We start from the raw sequence: 22,056 nt of genomic DNA on the forward strand, positions 1-22,056 counted from the left end.
TCAAAGACGATCGACGACTTTTGCTAAACAGCTATACATTTTCTCTACGAAAAATTAATCAAAAGTTCCGAATTACTCCCCTAGTCTTTAATATAAAACCTAATTGTTGAGTTGATTTTAGTCCTAAATATAAGACATATTTCTCATATTTATCAACTTTTTTCTAAATTACCCCTATAAATACTCGTCCTCGATCATAATCAAGTAGAAAAGAGAGAGAAAATATTAAGAAAGATGATTATGGTATTTTAGAAAAAAAATATATCATATTTTTTATAATTAATTAACTTACCTAACTTTTTTAATTTAATCAAATTAGTTAAATAGGTCTTATATTAAGAGGAAGAGTGGAAAATTAGGCAAAGATATCTAAGGGGTAAAGACCCGATCTTTAAGACAAAACTGATTTTTAGCAAGAGCAACTCTTTTTCAACTACGTGCAATTTTGAGCTTTAATTGAAGATAAGTTGCAAATAGTTGGTGAAGAGTTGCTGGTGAAACTCATTGAGCACAAGTAAAGATATGTTTGGAGCTTGCACCTGTTGAAAATAATTTGCATTTGAGTCTTTAAACACACTTAAGGTGACTTGCATGATTAATTTTAAAATCAGGTTGTCTTGACCAATTTTCCCTCTTTTCCATGTATTATATATGAGATTTAACAATAAATTAAGTTAAATTAAATTATTTTATGACATTTAAATAATAAATTTTTTTTATATGCGCAATTTTTTAATTGATATATATATATATAGACAACTTTTTGTGACAAACATTTTTTGGTACTGTTACTATTTCCACAATCTCGTATATTTTTCTGTGATGCTTTCTTTTCCACCTTATATTCTCCTTTAATTTTCCCCATGTTATAAGTTTTGTGTCACAAAATGATTTTTCTAAAAAATTTTGACCAAAAGATATTTTACAATTCCAATATAATATAATTATTACTTTTCCACATATATCCTTATAGTACCCTGAGTTAGTATTTTAGAACAAACTTCCTAATGTGCTGTATTTGTAAAATAAATGAGAATTTTATGAAATTAATTGATTTTATTAATGCTTGTACAAGAATTTAAAACTTAATATAAAAAGAAATTAGATATTTCTTATTAAAGATATCAATGATAAAATCTATGATTAATTACATTCAACACTTTTAAGTATTTTTCTAGCAGCACTTAATATTTTAAAATAATTATTTATGCATCTAATATGTTAAAGTATTTTTTTCAATGACATTAAATAATTTGAAGTAATTTTTGATATATGTAATTTAACTCCTTAAAATATTTTTTTCAGTAGCACTCAATGTGTTCATTGTTATTGAAAATATTTGACGGGCAGAATTGTACAAAACTTTTTTTCATATGTTTAAATACGCAAAATCACTTAAAATAAACTTATATACCACCTTCAGTCCTTAATAAAGAGTTAGTTGGAGATTGAGTTTTGTTGTAAATGTAAAATCTTAATCTACTTTGTCTTTCAAATTTATAACAATTTTTTTAAAATATTCCTATTGATTGTAAGGATTTACCAATGGATAATTTTATTGCCTATAATCAAATAGGCTAGTTTAGGAAAATTAACATACACTTATTACAATTAACCAACTTAATTAACTTTCTTGATCTCTCTAAATTAATTATTTAGCTCTTATATTAATAACCGGAGTTAAAGGACTTGAAAGTCCAATGCAGGTCTTTGAATATGGGAACAAAGCTTCAAATGAAGGAAACGAGCTAGGAATTATCGGCAAGTAATTTTAAAGACCTTGCAATCTACCCCTTTCACTCCTTTAATTCTTTCTGCCAAATAAATGACTTTTCGTGTGGGGAAAAAATAAATTTGACTTTTCGTCTTTTGTAAAAATTTTCCCCATGTTTTATTGGAAAATTGTGGTCTTTTTGTTCCCCCCTTTTTTTCCTCCAAACGATTTCAACGGTCACACAAACACACACATCATATGTGAAGAAAATAACAGTACTAACCAGTGAACACAAACCCTAAGTAAAGGAATTTCAAATTCTCTTTACTTCGTTGACCATTCATCGTATTTTCCCTTCGACTTCTTCTAATCAACATTTCCTCCTTTCTTACGTTTGATTCTGTTATGTTCACGAACATAGAAATTTCAAATTCTTCAAATTAAATTTATTAATTATTCGACAATTTCAACCCTGCAAGCAACAGAACGAACAACCAGCCGCTTGAATTGGAGGAAATGAGTTCTTTTCTTATATTAATATTTGGCCGCCCTCTTTTATGACCAATTAAATTTATTTGATATTCTTCCATTTGTTAATATATAAAAAAAATTAACTCGCATTATAAAATCTTATGTTAAATTAGGCTTGACAATGCTCAAATACAGTACAAGTACTGTTATGGATATCAGATAATTATATAAAAAAACTAATCTTGGTTTTTCCCCCTTAGCTTGATTGGTGAGGTTTAAAATTTAAGCAAGTTAATTTAGGCATCTGAAGAAAAATTAGATTTGTATCCTTATCCTTAATAGTCTTCTCAAAAAATATCATTTGTTTTAAATTTTGCCCTTTGTATATTAATTAATGCCCAAAATTACATTAAATTATTTCAAACACACCACTTTGATAATAATTTTTGAATAATCAGTCATCACCAAGGTTGACGTGGCCTCAATTTAAAAACTAGCAATCACACTTTATACTTAAAATTTAAATTTCTCCACGATTGCCCAATCAGAATGCTGGGCTCCCTGTAGTGTGCACGCAACTGTGTATATATAGCTCATACTAAACAAGACAAAAGGGAAAAAAAAAAAAATCAATGCCCCCTCTGTTTCCAGATAATTTTCACCGAGATTTTTTGGAAAAAAAAAATTAAAACAATCAAACTCATTAAATTTGTCACAAATTAATATTATTTTCCAGAACACCCCCTCTTGGCCTCAGTGAATGATTCGAAAGCCACCACGACATTAATTATCCTTAATTAAGCAAATTACTCGTTATTTAGGAAAAAAAATACTCATATACTTGAATACTTCATCATTTTATCTTTTCTTGCACGTCTTATATTACCATATGAGATTAGAGGGAGACAAGGAGTATTTACAAGATGACTTATATTTTGACGAAACTATTTGTTTATCCAACCAATAATAGCGATTCTTAGACGCACGAAGGAAATAAGGCGGAAAAAATCTTAAACAAATTGTTATTCCAAATCTGATTTTCATTATTTTTGGAAAATATATGTTTCTTTTCAACAGTTCTGATGTCATGCATTATACCATTATAGAATTCTTGATTAATTAATAATTTAATAAATGTTCAGTCAATAGCATTTCCTCTATAACAGCACATGGCTAGATCTTTCCCCTAAAATTATTTTAAGAGTCATCCCCTTAATTTACAGGAATCCCATATTTCTTTGGTGATAATATAATAATATTAACACATCGATGTAGATACATAGTACTCCTCCAATCTTTAATATAAGATCTATTTAAATAATTTGATTAGATTAAAGAAGTTAGGTAAGTTAGTTAATTATAAGAAATATGACATGTTTTTCCTAAAATACCATAATCATCTTTCTTACCTCCTTCCCTCTTCTACTTGATTATGGTTGAGGGAGTATCATAGGAATAATTTAGAAAAAATTGATAAATATGAGAAATATGTCTTATATTTAGGACTAAAATTAACTCAATAATTAGGTTCTATATTAAGAAGCGGAGGAGTATATTGTAACTAACAAGTTGTATTATCCATGGATTATATTTTGATTAGGTGCAATACATGAAACAAATATGTGTAATTATTAGCACATATAAAATCATTATATAATTAGAAAAAATATTAAATTTTATTTTTAAAATAAGTATTTATTTATTAAAATAATAAACTTAATTTTTGTATAATTAATATGATTAGAGTAATAAACTGATCAGTAAAATAAATAAATTATTTTTATTATTTCAGAATTAAAAGAATATTTGGGGAGATCATGGCTTATATTCTTAATTTATTAGACAATTCGCCTTTCAATTTCTTCGGCAACTCAAGTGTTTTTTTTTTGTTTTTTGCAAAGTATTAATTATTATATTATGTCCATTAGATGTGTTTAAATTCTAAATTTTAGACTTGGTTTTTTTCTCATTTCCTAGGGATTTAGAGCCAACCAAATTTGACTGCCGTTATAAATATATTATCTGTCATACTCTCAAATTAAAAAAAAAACCAACATTGAATTAGTAATTTTAATTTCTACGTACGTTCTTTCATCGTTGAATCTTTTTTTTCCAAAAAAAGAAAGGTTCAACTCTTGTGCCTTCATCGTTGTTTCAATTAATCAAGAACTGTAACTTCTTACTCCTTTGTTTTTTTTTTTTAAATATAACATATGTTAATCATAACTTATTAAGGAATTTCTAAAAGAATATTATATCAAGAGTGCTTAAATATATATAAGTCATATAATAAAGTCCAAACCCTATATATAATATTGTGAAAGCACAGTCAAATTTGATACGCCAAAAAAATTTCGTTAATTAAATTTGGCTATAATTATATTATACTGGTATAAGTCATGACTTGAGGATTTTTTATATGTCTCGTTTCAAAGATGACCATATCCTTTATTAGAGGAACTAAGTTTCCAAAACTATAACAAGATTTATTTGCACGTCGAACTTATCAACACTTTTAGTCAGACTTTAAGTTATGATCTCATATGTTGGAATTTCATAACCACAAATTAATACCATTCCATTCGTAGCTACTAATTTGTAGAACATTGACCGATGACTTCTCCACATGACTTCTTGGCACGCATACCAAGCAAAATGGCACTTTTAATATATTTTATATAGACAAAGAAAAATTTTAAAGGGCATTAACTCTGGATTAAAATTAAACAACTTTATACATATTTAATATATGTTATACCCAGTGAAACAAAATCAACAGAATAATAAATGAAAGATAAAATTATCATTCATATGAAAAATAATTTATCCTTTTTGTATTATAAATATAACTAAAAAATTTCTTCTCTCTTTATCCTATAAATAGGATCAGAGGAGTATATATATTTATATATCTTTATATATTTTCTCTAGTCCTAAATACAAGAACTAACTGAGGAGTTTAATTTGTTTTGATTATGAATGCAAGGCTTCCATCCATTTTATCTTTTAAATTTATAAATTTTTTCCTAAGCTAGTCTTGTTGATTGCATATAATTACATCGAAAGGATTCTATTAATAGGGCTAATGACTAACAAGGGTATTTTAAAACCTCTACTAAGTAAGTTGTAATTATAAATTTTACTTTTTAAAACAGCGCATGCATCAAACAAACATTAATCCAACAAGAGCATATAAAGAAAATAAACATTGATCCAATAATTAATAATTATTTAAATATTTGTTGCAATTGTGGTGTAATGCAAGGACTCCTAGTCCTTGCATTATAGGATTGCTGTAGCAGACATTCAAACTCATATATATGTTTACCTCACAAAAAATATTATATTATCCCCTCCTAATCTTTTAATAAGAAAATTTTAGGAGGATTCTTATAGTGTTATTTATATCACATACAACTTTTGTCCAAAGCATTTATTAACATTTTTTACCCTCAATAAAAAGAAGTACTCCCTCTAGTCCTTGTTATAAGGGGTCAACAAGCTAATTCACATAGATTAAGAAATGACAGTCATATTATTAAATGTGTTCTAAAAGTATAAAATTTTTCAAACTTACCCATGTAACAAATTTTGAGGAGCTAGTGAAAAGTTATTTACATGAGTAATAATAATTTGTAACTAGGGGTAAACTATAAAAAAAATTCATTAATAACCCTATTGATCCCTTATAACAAGGACTAAAATTTTCTCCTAGACAACCCCTTATAATAAGGACAAAGTGAGTATTTATTATAATAGGACCAAGTATTAAAAGCAGTCAATTATTAAATGATATAACATATTTATTTATTCCAAATTTCCAACTTATTTTAACTATTGCGTAAATCACCCATAAACTTATTCAAATTAGTTATTTGTCCTTATAATAGTGCAATTGATTCTCATGAACAATTAGTTATTTATTTCTTTTAAGTACGGCGAGCTAATCAAGTTATAAATACCCACATAACCAGATAGCTTGAAACATCAACTTGAAACCGATCGAAAGTTTGAGTTCATCTGTAACAACATTAACACAAAAAGATGGTTGCGAGTGCTGAGAACAACAACGTTGCTTTTCTCGAAGCAATGTGGCTGTCAAGTGGTCAGGTTTATCCAGCAGTTTTGAATGCTGCGATTGAGCTAAACCTGTTCGAAATCATTGGACGAGGAAACCCTAACGGCATGTCGCCCTCAGAAATTGCTTCTCAGCTTCCAACTCATGATCAACACCCAGACACTCCCCAGAGACTCGATCGCATGTTGTTTTTTCTGGCAAGCCATTCGCTTCTCAGCTGGTCGAAGCGATTTGATGAAGAAGAAGAAGACGAGAGATTGTATAGTCTCTCTCCCACTGGTCGATACTTAATCTCCAACGATGATGGAGCTTCCTTTGCTTCACTCTCAAAACTCTGTTGTCATCCTGCTTATATCTCAGTCTGGTAAGCATCTGCTTCTTGAATCTTGCGTGTATTAGAGCAATGGTTGGTGGGATATGTAATAATGATTAATTAAGATTTTTAGATATTTCATATATTTAGTTTTTTTAAGGAAGATTTAGAAATATATTTCATTTTAAATTATATTTATTGTTATTTTTTATCATTAAACGAGATAAAATTAAGTTTTTTTTCCCCGAGTTTCTTTTCTTTCTGGTAGAATCTCATAAAAAAAGTTAAGTCCAATTTTGTCAAAATCTATTAAAGTGTTGTTAACAAACTTAACTTGGGATTTAGTAATTTCAAATTTTTTTTGTGAGATTTTTTCTTCCTATATTTCTGATTTTCTCTTTTTTCTCGTTTTTTTCCCTCTCCCTCCTCTCTCTAGCTAGTCTCTCTATCTCTCTATCTCTCTCTCTCTCTCTCTATTCTCCATATTCTTTCTTTCACCTTCTCCGTCCTGAATCAAACTCTCTTTTCTTTATCGTAGGCAAAATTTCAAGCAAGTGATCGAGGTGGATGAGGAGGACTTGTTTAAGAAGGTGCATGGGATGTCTATGTTTGAGTACATGGAAACAGATCCAACGTTCAAACCTTTGTTTCACAGAGCAATGGCGGATATTTCTGCGATGCATATGAGGAAGATTCTGGAAACATACAATGGTTTTGAGGGCATATCAACTCTTGTTGATGTTGCCGGTGGCATTGGTCAAAGCCTCAAAATGATCACTTCCAAATACCCTTCAATTAAAGGCATCAACTTTGACTTGCCCCAAGTGGTCCAACATGCCCCCTCCTACCCAGGTACATAAGCTTGTGTTTGTTTGCCTTTTTAATTATTTCAGAGTATTATGAGTCCCACATCAGCAAACTTACCTTGAAGCAGGAGCGATATAAGGCCTCCTTAGACTTTTCAGCTTTATTGGCTAACTTTTAAGGTGTGGTTCTCCCATAAGAACTCATAATTAAAAACTTTTCTCCCTTTATGTTTTTGAAGGAGTTACGCATGTTGGGGGAGATATGTTCAAAAGTGTCCCAGAAGGCGATGCAATAATGATCAAGGTTATTAACTGGCTCCATATATACCTCAGTGAACTGATGTAATAATCCTTGAATATAATCAAGTTGAACATCATAAATATGAATGGATGTTTGATTTTTGCAGGCTGCGACACATAACTGGAGTGATGAGAAGTGCGTAGAAGTTCTGAAGAACTGCCACAAATCAGTGAAGAAAGGAGGGAAAGTGATATTGATGGACTTGATAATGCCAGAAATCCCAAAGGCAAGTGATGGTGATAAGTATGTGACCATTCTTGACAATGTCATGTTTCTGCAAGCTGGTGGAAAGGAAAGAACTGAGAGAGAATTTGCAGATCTGTGTAAAAGTGCTGGCTTCTCTGGTTACCAGATTGCTGCTTGTGTCTTCTCTACTCTGGGAGTCATTGAGTTCTACAAATAATGCACTAATCACAGAATTTGAAGATGCATGGTCCACTCAATAAATTAAAGCAATTATATATACATGAGGTTTAGGATTCTAGTTGATTATTATCAGCGTGATTTATATATTGTATTGTTGAGGTTTGTGGTCATGAAATTGTGAGAAGAATAAACGTAGTTCGGTTTTCTTATGAATTGAGCTTCATAGGCTTTTCTTTTCCATAACTTCTGCTGATTCTGCAGTAAATTTCTTTTCCACCGTGAAAATCAAACTGTCAATTATTGATTTTGAAGTCACGGGAAGATGACCAGATTCAAATCTTGTGATTAATCAAATGGGAATCGTACGTGGGTAATATCAAGTTCATCAGAGTCAGGCTTCCTTATTCTCTTAGGATGAAACTGGCAAAATCATTAATTTTGCTCCATTCCTCGGACAGAAACTTTCACCCAAAGTGGTTCTTTTTCTTTTAGTTTTTTTTTCCCGTTCTTTTGCCAACAACCCAAAGTGGTTCTACATGAATACCATAATATACTACTTTTGGTTCTTAATATAAGAGTGAGCTTGACTTTTAATTATTTGACCCTAAATATAAGATTCTAATCTATTTTGTCTCTTATATTTATTCATTTTTTTTAAGTAACCATTGTAATAGTTGCACATGTTACATGTTCAATCAAATTGTAGTTCTAACTAATACACATTATTAGCAAGGTATTTTAGGGAACACAACACCTAATTATTACAAATAACTAGCTCAACAAATTTCTTTAATCTCCTTAAATTAGTGAATTAGCTCTTATATTAAATATTAGAGGAAATAGTATAGTATACATATATTATCATAGGCAATATCCATCCTATAGTACTTCTTAAACCAGTGAGTTCCCAAAAGCAAGACGATGAGTACAAAACAGAGGAAGAGGAAGCCAGTCCCCAGTGCTTTTTTCTTTAGAGCCATGAATACTAGAAAGCTACATTGATTGGTTTTTGGGCCAGGCCTATAGGTTGAAATTTCTGGGCCAGAACCTACCTTAAAGTTTAACACTTTGCTGCGATGCCCTATGATGCTGGCATGTTACTGTCTTTGTAGTTTTATCCTGGCCACTCTATGGGTAACATCCTCAGGTTTTACCAATAAAGGTTATGTCTAATAGAAGGAGATAATCTCCCGTCACATAATAAATTAAGGTTCTAATCCCTACTGGGAGAGGTGCCTATATTTAATGCGTGACAGTACTTCGATAGGATTGTCTCCAATAAAAAGATACCTATACTTTAGGTAGGAAAAAAAAACACCCTTAGGTTTTATAGCTTTGATCTTCTTTTATCCTTACGAGTTACTTCAAACTACCAAAAAAAAAGCATACTACTTTAAAATGAATTATATTTCTAAATTTTCCTTGATAATAAAAAACGTTAGTTCAAGACATAATTCACTTTTTTTTACTGTATTTATCATTTTTCCCTCAAATTAATTTATTTAACTTATAAACTAATATATAATTCATATAATATAATGTTATACAGAGTTGTTTTAGCAAACTTATTTTATATTTATTATAATTAATTAATTAATTTTCTCAATGAGACTATAAATAGGATCCAATTCATAATATTAGAAGTTAGTTAGATGAAAAATTTGGTCTAAAATATAAGAGGTTAACAGGTAATTAATGATGGTTTTTCAACTTTCAACCTTTATTATAAGGAGGAGAGAGTTTTAAATGTAGGAGAGGTGAGAGAGAATTTTCTAATCACATTTTTTAATAAAGGTACACTAGGGACAATAACTTTTATCAATATGAAACAAATTTAATGACTTAACTAGCAGCCTGTTTAGTTAAATTACGTGAATAAGGATTATAGGGGTGTTTGGCAACCTCCAAACTATAATTTTAGAAACACTTTTTTACAAAACGAGACAAATTCCTTCACATATTTATTTCGTAAACTGTAAAAACACTTCTGAAACTATAGTTTGGTTTCTATCCAAACACCCTCTATATCTAACCTCGATGCAAAAGTCTGATTTAATTATTTGGTTGTTTTTGTAGTGTAAAAAAAGATTGCATCTTGATATCGGCTGCTTTAAAGGAATTCGGCTAGATCATATGAATGACGATTACACAATGAGAAAAATACATGATTACTCTTAAAAAAAAAAAAGACACTGCTCCATTTGCTCTGCCATCATTCTGATTCCCACAGGCTTCACCTTGAAAGCACCGCCGCCACCATTGAACTCTATTCCCAACATCTTTGTCCTACTTCTCCACCTACTCATGGTCTCTTTTCTTCAGCCCCAACCTCTGCGCACACCTAACCCCAAGACCAAACCGTCCTAAGGATCATTCAACTTTGAAGATCTATTTGTCGCCAAATCTATTCTGGACCAATCACTTCCTCACTCCTCCTTGTTTCTTCGATTTGCAAGATTGAATTTTTTTTTTCCCATAGTTGCTTTTTGCGAATGATTTCTGATTTTGTGGCAATAAAACTGATTTCTTGGCTGATTTTGATGAGGAAGAATGGGAGGCTTTCCCCCCCCCCTATTGTACAAGGACACTTTTGTCTTTTTAATTTCATCTGTGATAAAGTAAATATAAAAAATATACTACCTCCTCCGATCTTTAATATAAGACCTCATTTGATTTTTATTTTGATTTTAATTATAATATCTCAATCCATTTTGTCTCTCATATTTATATATTTTTTCAAGATAGTCCATCTACTAATGGTAGTTCTAGCCAATAAATTTGATTAACAAAGATATTTTAAAGAAGACAACACATGTTTATTACAAATAACTAATTTAACTTATTTTCTTAATCTCCTCAAATTAATCAACTAGTTTTTATAATTAGGACAAGAGATAGTACTTTATCACCCCATGTACCAAACAAACTTGTTATAATCACTATTATATTTCCTACTATTCAGTTAACCAAATGCGCTGTTAATTTTGGTTTGTGAGAGAACTTAACTAATTTATTATATTATGAACGGAAAGATAACTAATTTATTATGAGCCTGTTTGGCTCAACATTTCGAAAGCAATAAGTTTTTTTTTTTTTTTCAAGTACAAGCATGTTTGAAAAATTTGTAGTGTCTGGGTTGGTGATAGAACAATTTGACTTTTGCATAAAAAGTTATAATAAGCTATAAGTAAAAATTAGCTACTCATGACGTATGGCTTTTGAAATACGAAAAGAGAAAAAGTTAAAAAATTAATTAACTAGTTTTTATAATTAGGACAGAAGGTAGTACTTTATTACCCCATGTACCAAACAAACTTGTTATAATCACTATTATATTTCGTACTAAGTTAGAAATATATTTTTATTTTTAAATATGCACTTATAATAAATGATTAAAAAAAAGAAAATATATGAGATCAACAAAAGCTTAAAAATAATTTGAAATTATTATATTATGTAAATTGATAATTTTTTAATTTTTTATTATTTAACAAAGTCTCACTCATTTTGGTAATTTTACCAACTAAAATTACTTATTCAATTATAATCCAAACAACTTATTTTCACAAACTAATTTTTATAAAATTCAACTCAAACACAATTCATATAACCCAATTTAATTTTTATCCAATCTAATTTTTTCAAAATTTAAATTGATAATAAACTATTTTTTAAATTACTAATCCAAAAGGACTCTATATATATAAAGATGTGCTCCGTATTAACCCAAATAGACTGGGTCATATTCCATGTCCCAACTCTAAAGGCACATCCGAGAAAATAATGATGTGATGTATATCGAACTCTGGAAAGAGTGGCCATATTATTAATGCTTCATTAAAGTAAACATTTGTGATCCGTAGCTTTCATCCTTCTCAGATCCCACGGCCACCAAAAATTTTAGGTGACTGTTATTTTCTTTCTTTATTTATCTCCCGTCAACAACCCTTTCTTTTTTTTTTCAAACCAGAAAAAATATAAGCACATACAAATAATGCAATTGCTCGCCGTTATTAGCTGTGTTCAGAAATTTCCATTAAATATTTGACTAAATGTGCAAAGAAATTATGAACGATTAATGAGACCATACGTTAATTTCAAAATATTTTCAAACCCTCAATTATTAAAAATAAATTACCCCGAATTTCTTAACTTCTAATACGGAATTCACTAGTTACGGTTCCAAAACAAATAAAAGAAAAGATAATACGATTTCGATAAAAACTTAAACAAATATGCGCAGCCTATTATTTACTTAAGAAAATTGCATAATATTAAAAACTAAAAGACAAAATTAATAATTTCATTGCGTTCTATGAAAATATTTGGTTTGATTATATAACAAGAAAATCAGAGTGAATCTCATATTATGAATATATTATTTAAAATTTTAAAAATAACTAATTTAAATTTTAAATTAGCTAGTAGTTGACTAATTTGGAGAGATTAAAAAAAGAAGTTAAGTTAGTTATTTGTAATAAATATGTGTTGTCTTTCTTAAAATGTCCTTATTAATCAAGTGTATTAGTTAGAACTATTATCGTTAGAATAATTATCTTGGAAAAAATATACAAATATAAAAGACAAAGTAAATTAGAGTCTTATATTTAGGACCAAAATAAAAATTAAACAATGTGTTATATTAAGGATCTGAGGTAGTACTTTTTATTATTATATACTCCTTCTACTATTAAATATAAGGCACTGTCTCGAAGAAATCTTTAACTATAAGGTACTCCTCCGATCTTTAATATATGACCCAATTGTTGAGTTGGTTTTTGTTCTAAATATAAGACCAATTTCCTATATTTATTAATTTTCTCTAAATTACTTCTATGGATACTTCCTCAACCATAATCAAGTAGAAGAAAAAAAAGGGTATTAAGAAAGATAATTATGGTATTTTAAGAAAAACGTGTTACATTTCTTATAATTAACTAACTTACCTAACTTTTTTAATCTAGTCAAATTAGTTAAATGGGTCTTATATTAAAGACAAGAGGAGTAAGTTATTTAGAGAATTATCAATTACATCTTCCAGTTTTATTTTTACATATTAGATGTCGAGAAAGAAAGGGTCCCTTGTGGGTGCTCTCAAGTCCCACATCGGATGGATGTGTGAGTTAGTGTGTATAAGTAGGACATTCGGGCTATTTGGGTACCACCCGCGTTAAGTGGTTTTTCCTTCAACCTCTGGTCCAAAAAAAAAGCCTAGTGTGCGAGCAAGCCCAGTAAAAACCGAGTGTGGGAGCACCTTGTGCTTGCTTGGGGGGGTCCCTTGTGGGTACTCTCAAGCCCCATATCGGATGGGTGTGTGAGTGTGTTAGTGTGTATAAGTAGGACATTCGGGCTGTTTGGATACCACCCGCGTTAGGTGGTTTTCCCTGTAGCCTTTGGTCCAAAAAAGATGTCGAGAAAGAAAATGCACGTGAAACACATTTGAATAGGGTTAGAATTGAATTTTCCATCCTGGTCAAAAAAGAATTGAATTTTCTGTTAATTTAAAGTAAATTTGATGAATTAATGCTTCTCCTTAATTTGAGTGGTTGAAAGTAATTTAGGACTTGTTTGGTATCTTGTTTTGGAAACAATTTTTAGTTTTTTAAAACAGAAAAATCAAAAAAACTTGTTTGGTCAGTTGTTTTTAGTTTATTGTTTTAAAAAACAAAAAACAATAACAAGTTTTTAAAAACTAAAAAACCAAAACAATTTTTTTCTGTTTTTCTGTTTTTGTTTTTATGTTTTTTATTTTTTGTTTTGAAAAATTTTGAGAAATCTTATTTTCTTCTCACCTACTATCCATTACTTATTATTATCCATCACAACTATCATCTAGCAAGTATGGCTTTTTATGAGTTTTTTTTTTCAAACATGATTTTTAAAAATTATTATCCAAACAAATTCTTTTGTTTTTTGTTTTCAAAACTTGTTCTAAAAACAATTTTATAAAATTGTTTTGAAAACAAGAAAATAAAGAACAAAAACAAACAAGCCCTTATATTTTCCAGATATGGGAGTAAGTAACTCAAAGCACAGAAAAAAAGTTTTTCTTAATCCCATTTATACGTTAATTTTTAATATAAATATATTATTTTGTCCTTTATTTATTATAGTATAAATATTTATTTTTTTAAAATATAGATTATATACCCCTCTCAATTTTCATTATAAGGTTTAAATAACTACTCTATGGATAACAAATAATTAATTAAAAATAATAAATAATTTAGAAATAGGCCTTTGTTTTTAAATATGCAGTTATAATCAATGAGAAAAAGGATAAAAAATATGTAGAAAAATGTGATAAAAGAGAAATAATTAAGATAACATTGAAAAACATTAAATGTTAAGAGAAACTCAAATTAAAACTTATAAAATGAATTACACCCATTTTAAATTTGAAACTTATAAATAAAATCAAAATGAGTATTAAATAATAATAAAATTAAAAAGTTATTATATTTTAATAAAAATTAATGTAGTTTAATTTTTTAAATTTTAATAAAATTGACCGGAGAAAATGCTAGCACCACATCTATCTATCTATCTATTACTATTATAAGGGAGATGTCTCCGCAAGTGTATCTAGCAGTGCAACAAGTGGCACAACGAGGAGAGAGATAAATACCTTAATTTTTTTATTTGTTTTTAAATAATTAGTCCTCTCTTTTGCAATGTAATAAATCAGTCAATATTAATTTGTTGTTAACTGCAGATTTCAGTTACCCAACATTTTGTTTCTAAGTATTTTGATTTAGCTAGGTTTTTTCGAAAATTGTAACCGTTGGTATTTAAGAATTTGATTTAGCATGTTTTATTTTTTTCTCCCGAAAACATGTCACTACTGTTATTTTTTACCGAGAATAATTATGTTATTTTTAAACTAATAATTATTAAATTTATTTGTCCTGATTGAAATAAATATCTAATTGATAACTTTGTTTTGGAGAATAACAGCGGATCTACATGCAAAAAATAAAATGTTGATTATTATCCTACTATTTATCCCATATGAAGAATTTCAAAATTCAGAAAAATTTTCATTATTTTGTTTCAATGTTGTTTAGATTGTACTCCACGTGGATCCGTGATTGATGTTTTAGGGGCCGTTGATATTTTTATGTCCGATATATATGCCACGAATTTCAATCAATACATATTATAATGGGCTTGAAGGTGGTAAGTGCCTAACGCTATGTTTGGTACAGGATTTTTGGAGGGGAGGGGAGGGGAGGGGAGTTTCTTCCCTCTCCTTGTTTGGCTGGTGTAATTTTTTAGGAGGGGAGGGGAGCCCCTCCTCTTCCCTCGTTTGGTTAAGATGTTTTTTAAAGAGGGGAGAGATTCTTCTCCCCTCCCCTTCCCTTCTAGCCTCCCCTCCAAAAGTGGGGTTTTTTGGAGGGGAGATGAGAGATAATATTTCAATTCCTTATATACCCTTTTGATTTGTTAATCTCTAATCAGTCGTAAACATTTCTACATAAAAGAGTTTTTTTGAGCATCTAACAAGAGGTTATTAAGATAATTGTCTCCAAAATTAGTGAGCATTTGTAAACTTTTTTTTTTTCTCTTCTTCTAATTCCAAGAGGTTGTTGGTATTTTCTTTTACCTTCAAGGTCTTTTCTCTGATTGAAATCTATCACTCGTGACTTTTTATCTTGATATTCTATAAGTGTGTGACTATGTCTTGTAAATCAAAATTAGTGAATTGTATTATATATATAGTTATATTTTAACAAAATAAAAAAGTGAGAAAATTCATTTAAATTTTATGAGGCTAAAATAGTCAATTTTTTATTAGAACAAAATAAGGTATTATTAAAACTGTTCCCTCCCCTTCCCTCCATTCAATCCAAATAGGAGATCATTAAAATCCCTCCATTTCCTTCCCCCTCCCTCCCCTCCCCTTTGTAGCTACCCTTCCCTTTCCTCCCCTCCCTTTCTCTTGATTAAAATCCCTCCCCTCTCCTTCCTTCCATCGAGCCAAACACAGCGTAAGTGGGGAGCTTGTAATCGTGTCTCCGATGGTCTCGCTTTAGTGTGAGTGCTTCCCACGGTACCCATGTTTTCATTATAAAAGGCCATGGGTAGTTTTTTCATAATAAGTAATAGCCACTCTCCAAATTAATCACTGATTAAGGGGTTAGGAGTTCATATTATTTTAAATGACAAAAATAAAACAAGTTATCAAGATATTAATTTATTCCCTTGTATATATATGACAATAAAAAATCCTTATAGGTATTAGTGTTTTATACTTAAAACTCTCTATATATATTACCTCAGGATATGTAAGAGAGGTATGCTTGTATATGTTTAAAAAATATCGCTGGATTTATTAGGCATTCTTTAGCTTAGTTATATTTTTGTTTTGCGCCCCACTATCTGAAAATCCGCTGCCCGTAATGTTCATTTTCTTATTGTAACCATAGATGAATTTTTTCCTATATAAAGAGGAGGAGCCCATAGATTTTTTCCCGTTAGTAAATTACTCTTGTTGTTACTGCACTATCCATTTTCTCCCAGTGTTCACATGGCTTCTGCATTCGATTTAGTTCGTGCTATTAACCTATGCAGACAAAACTAGAGAATCAAAGTTCGTGCGGTTTGATTATGGACTATGCCGAGACGCTACTCTCATGAAGAGATATCATCCATGGAAAAGGGATGAGGATGTAAGTGTTTTATTGATTAGTTTAGGCATGTTACTTCTTGTGTTCTAAGAGTTATTTTCTTACAGGGTGACATCATTCATGTTACAGTTAAGACTGTCTTCCTTCCATGATATCGCAAGAATTTTGAAGAGGGAAAAACGTATGTGGTGTCGTATTTTTATGTTTCCCTCAATACAAGCTCGTACTGAACCACTGATCATCCATACTGAGCAAACTTTATTTTTTCTACTTCCGTTCGACCATGTGCAAATAATGGCAAAATAAACAACCTTGGTTTTGGATTCCGTTCATTCTCTAAAATATTATCTGATCAGTTCGATGATCGATATCTAATTGGTAGGCTATTATATAAGTGTTGGATATGTGATTATTATGTTAAAATTATTTGTAACGAGCTAACTCTATATTTTCTTTTGTACATATCATGGGGTTACTAACTAGGATAGAAGAAAAAGAAGAATGCAATGTCAACAGACACACACAGTTCAGGCTTGATGTAGAGTTATTGGATGAAGGGTATGCTCTTATTCTAAGTCTATTTCTCCCAATTCAACCAACTTGATGATTAAAAACTTAGGTTTAGAGTGAATTTTTTTTTTTGTTTCTTTCATTTTGACAGGAAGGAAAAACTAGAGTGTACATTGTGGGGAATACTATTATAAGAGAGGGATCTCCGCAAGGCCATCTAGAAATGCAACAAGTGGCAGAATGAAGAGGGAGATAAATGCATCAATTTTTTAATCGTTTTGAAACAAAGAGTAATCTCTTTTACTATTTAATAAATCATTTAATAATTGTTTGATTACTACATATCTTGGTTGCCCCACGTTTAAGATCATCCACCATGGAACGAGGGTAGATAGTTTCATTATAAATAATTTCAAAATTGAATTCAATTTATAGAACTGTTTATGTATGACAGCAAAAAAATTAAGATCCCATGTTTCAAATTTATTTTTAGTTTTTGATTACAAATAATTTTGAATGTGGGCAGTTTTCTAAATATATGCCAGCTGATAAATTAAAACATGATCCTTTTAGAGGCGAACATGAACAGTTTTTTGGACCAAATCATGCTTATATCATGCCACGTGGTGGGCTTTCTTCAAAAACAAATAGAATAAAATTTTTATATTCAAAAAATTCAGATATCATGTTACAAATTTATTTTTAATTTCCTGATCTTAAATAATTTTGAAGGTGGACAGTTTTTTGAATATATGATAGCTGTTAAATTAAAAAATTATCCATTTTAACGGTGATGAACGTGTGCAGTTTTTTTTATTACAATTAAATGAAGTAATATTTTTTGTTTAGTAAATATATGATAGGTGTTAGATTAAAAAGTTATCCACATTGTCTCGTATTTCTATGTTATGGGCAGTTTTCTGATTTCAAATTAATATTTTATGTTTTAAATTAATTTAATTAATATTTTAAATTTTGAATTAAAACTAATATTTCATTAAAAAGTGACAATTGGTTACTCTTTGGGTTCAAATTAGTATTATTTTAAATTATATTTAATAATCTTTCAAATATTAAATTAAAATTAATATTTCATAAAACTAAAATTAAAATTTATGGATTAAAAAAGTATGAATTTACAAATATATTTATACAATCAGAGGAAAAAAATAATTGAATAGTCTTATGTGCCTGCGTTGTTATGTTTTTGGGTAGAATTTTTTGAGGATGGTTAGTCTTTCAGATTTCAAATTAATATTTTATGTTTTAATTTATATTTAATAAATATTTTGAATTTTAAATTAAAATTAAAATTAAAATTTCATAAAAACCAGCAGATTTCTAAAATAAATAATAGTGCCATGTCTCTGAGTATGCCACGTTGATCGCTCCAGTGAGAGGGCTTCATGTCTATGATCATGGGTAGTTTCGTGCGTTTGTAGGCTCTAGAATGGGGGAGTTTTGGTTTCATTTGAAGCGATTGTGTGATGATGGTTTAGAGAAGTTACCCGCAAGTTCTTGTGAGGCCAGAGATAGATTCTCAAATTCACGCATTTCATATTCAGTTGAGGAAGGGATGATATTGATGGCGGTTTACAAAGGCGCGTGCTCATGGTGGCAGGGGTTCGTATGAGGTATTCAATCGTCAGAGTTCAAGAACATTGGCGCGGTATTTTCTTAAAACCATTGTGACCATGATTCTTACAGATAAAGGGTCAGTTTCAGTTGATTTCTTGCTCAGACTCCTTCGGATTTCGAACCATTTCAGGGTCTCCCATGTTACCTGGACAGAACTGATTAGATGAGCAAGCCTGTAATTTGATGAAGCAACTATGGGTGACTTGCCTTATACTTCAGCATCATCAATAGAGTTGGTTTTAGCAGTGTTGGGAAGTTACTTGAAGCTTTGGAAAAGAATGTCTCCTAATCCTGCAGATAACTGCCACTTCTTAAGATCAATTATACGTGTTGAGAAGCTCATTGAATCATATCTTTAGGTGATTGCAAGGGATGATAATTTGCCAGTATCAAAATTTTTGGCCCTTGTTGAAGCTCTTCAAGATATTGCAAGGTTACAGCATGATGATCTCTACCCAGCAATAAACATCTATCTTAAGGTAAATTTTTTAGGCTAATTTCATTTTAGTCGTCTATAAAGAGGACTTGAATATCAAAATAACCCCTTGAAAACAAATTCTATTTTTCCAGAATTGCATTTTTAAAGATTAATTCAAGCGGAATTAAAAGAAATATAAAGCTTTTGAGAACAAAAGTTGGACAGAATATCTTGGGGATTATCTTTGTAGGATTATAATAGAACTTAGGTGGAAGCTTTAAATTTTCTGGGCTTTTAAGAACCCCTTGCAAACTGAAAACATATCAATATATTTTGAGGACCTTTGATGCCCTACTTAGCCCCATTGTGTTTTTGACTTTCTTTTATTTGAATCAGTATTTTTATCCATAGAGAAAAAAGTGCAAACACTCGGAGATCAAGCAGCTTTAATTTCTTCTTTGATAAAACAAAAAGGAACCTTTTTACTCTCACTTCGGTGTACTCATTCATCTTACTAAAATTGTTTAAACAAGAGCTCAAATACACAGAATCAAGTTGTGAATTGTTGAATATACTTTCAAAGTCACAAAGATATGTAGCTATTTATGTAGGCATATATAAATTATGAGACACTTAAAAGGTCAGAGAGCTCAAACCCTCTCTTTATTTTCCTTCCATCAATTACTTCTTAGCATACTGAACAATACTTGTGAGAGGTAGGTCCATCACGTTATCCATTGCCTGTTGTTATGTGTGAGTAGAAGTAACTATATGAGAATTTAGAGATTCCATCCCTTGTGATTCTTTTATAGACTTTGTATAGGGTGCTATTCGTAAGGGATATCATGGCATGTTGGCTTATTTGTATGCCCATTAATTAGCTCACTTGCCATGATTGAAAACATGGCTCTAAGATGTTGAGTAGTGCATTATTTTTCTATTTTTTTACAGAAACAAAATTCGTGACACATCCATACACATAAGTCACCTTATATTCCATATATGAGTTTCTAATTCTAATTCCTCCTTATCATCACAAATCATGCCACATATATCGGATGGAAGCAATTATTTATTTATACAAGTAGTTTTCGGTGGTTATGTAATTTCAATTTCGATTTAAGAACATGGAGACTATGTTGGATTTCAAATTCGATTATGCTGACCATGATGTGGAGTACATATTTTCAATTTTGCATTAATTTCTTAGTATTATTTAGTATTAATTTTGCATGGAAGTGAGTTTAGATTCTATTTTAAATTATTATAATTTAACTAATAAAATCAAATAGATATTGGTGATAACTAATTAGGAAGTGTTTAGTTGTTTAATATTTATATATTAAAAATTTTAATTTTGAATAAAACAGATACAGGAATTTAGAATTATAATTATCTATGTATGCATATTATTTTTTTTTTTGGCCATAAACAAAATTGGTTAACATGGTTGGTTTTAGAAATAAATAAAAACTAGGGATAATTAATTTGAAAGTCCTTATGGTTTTATTCAATTTTGAATTAAGTCCTTGAGTTTCTTTTTCTTTTTATTGGGTCCTTTAAGCTTTTTCTGTTAAATATGTTAATCCCTGTTGTTAAATAAAAAACAACACTGTTAAAACTTCCGTTAAAAAGCACAGCAAGCGTTTTCTCCATCTAAAACAACTCGTTCTATCTCCTTCTCCGATAGCCTTTTCTCTCCCCTCTCTGCATTTGCCTGCCTTATTAAGTTGATCCCTTCTCACACCCCAACACATACACATATATATTAGTAACCCACAATTGTCCATCACTGAATATGACAACCCCCATCCTTCCCCTCTCTCCCCTCGCCTGTGTCCATCGTCCCCTTTGCCATGTCCTCATCTCTCTATTTCCTCTTTTCTCTTTCCTATCTCTCTTATCTTCCCATCCACCACTTAGCTTTCATGACATAACCTCAAAAGCCAGCAACCACTTCTCCTTGCTTGATAACATAGAATGTCGGCCAAGTGACCTTTCTCTCTCAACTTTAAATTTTCCATTTTCGATGAGGTGACCCCACCCCTGGCTACTCCATTTCCAGAATCCTCAAGATTTCCAACACATTTGGTCGGAGGTTTGGATGTGATTAAGTGCAAGATTTTCACCTGTAGGGGTTCAACTTGTTGCTGATCAAAAACTGGCCAATGTGATAAAAGTATTAAAGAATGATAAAGAGTAGTTTATTGGTGAAAGTTATCTTAAAAGAAAACTGAAGCAAATTATCAGCTTAGCTTTCATCATGGGGAACAAATAAAAATTGATTGATAAGAGGTAACATGGCCGAAGAAGAGGGATGTTTAAATTCGAGTGAGAAGAATGTTATTAGGGGACATCAGCTTAATACGGTAGACAAATGCAGAGAGAGAATAAAGGTTTTCGGGGAAGGAGATAGAAAGAGTTGTTTCACATGGGAAAGAGGTTTGCAGTGCCTTTTAACAGAAGTTTTCACAGCATTTTTTTAAATTTAACAGCAGGGATTAATGCATTTAACAGAACAAACTTAAAGGACCAAATAAAAATTAAAAAAAACTCAAGGACTTGATTCCAAATTGAATAAAACTAGAAGGACCTCGAAATTAATTATCCCTAAAAACTATAAAGATTTTTTATTTATATTTAATTTATTATCATATTTATGTAACCCATATCCGATATTTATGCTTTGTGGTTAGAGTCATGATTTAACTAATATTGAGATGAGAGCGAACACAAGGTCCAAGGAACAGCATTAGCTGTGATATGGGAATGGATGCTTTTAACCTAAGTTTTCTGATTTTAAATAATTAT

General features: G+C 30.2%; 1 protein-coding gene across 1 annotated transcript; it reads left to right on the forward strand.

Moving 5' to 3' along the window:
• Window positions 1-6,179: 6,179 nt before the first annotated feature.
• On the forward strand, window positions 6,180-8,386 carry LOC114760685 (isoliquiritigenin 2'-O-methyltransferase-like). The gene is made up of 4 exons (XM_028949973.1): window positions 6,180-6,627; window positions 7,115-7,428; window positions 7,622-7,686; window positions 7,790-8,386. The coding sequence occupies exons 1-4, from the start codon at window positions 6,230-6,232 to the stop codon at window positions 8,084-8,086; spliced, it is 1,074 nt and encodes a 357-aa protein (XP_028805806.1). The 5' UTR covers window positions 6,180-6,229; the 3' UTR covers window positions 8,087-8,386.
• Window positions 8,387-22,056: the final 13,670 nt, after the last annotated feature.

Source organism: Neltuma alba, unplaced genomic scaffold (genome assembly GCF_004799145.2).
Source record: "Neltuma alba isolate B1F8T4 unplaced genomic scaffold, ASM479914v2 tig00011011_pilon, whole genome shotgun sequence".
NCBI classification, from domain to species: Eukaryota; Viridiplantae; Streptophyta; class Magnoliopsida; order Fabales; family Fabaceae; genus Neltuma; species Neltuma alba.

Coding starts and splice junctions, on each gene's coding strand:
- LOC114760685 (XM_028949973.1), top strand. CDS start 6,230: ATGGTTGCGAGTGCTGAGAACAACAACGTTGCTTTTCTCGAAGCAATG. Junction 7,429..7,621: donor ACATGCCCCCTCCTACCCAG/GTACATAAGCTT, acceptor ATGTTTTTGAAG/GAGTTACGCATGTTGGGGGA. Junction 7,687..7,789: donor GCGATGCAATAATGATCAAG/GTTATTAACTGG, acceptor TGATTTTTGCAG/GCTGCGACACATAACTGGAG.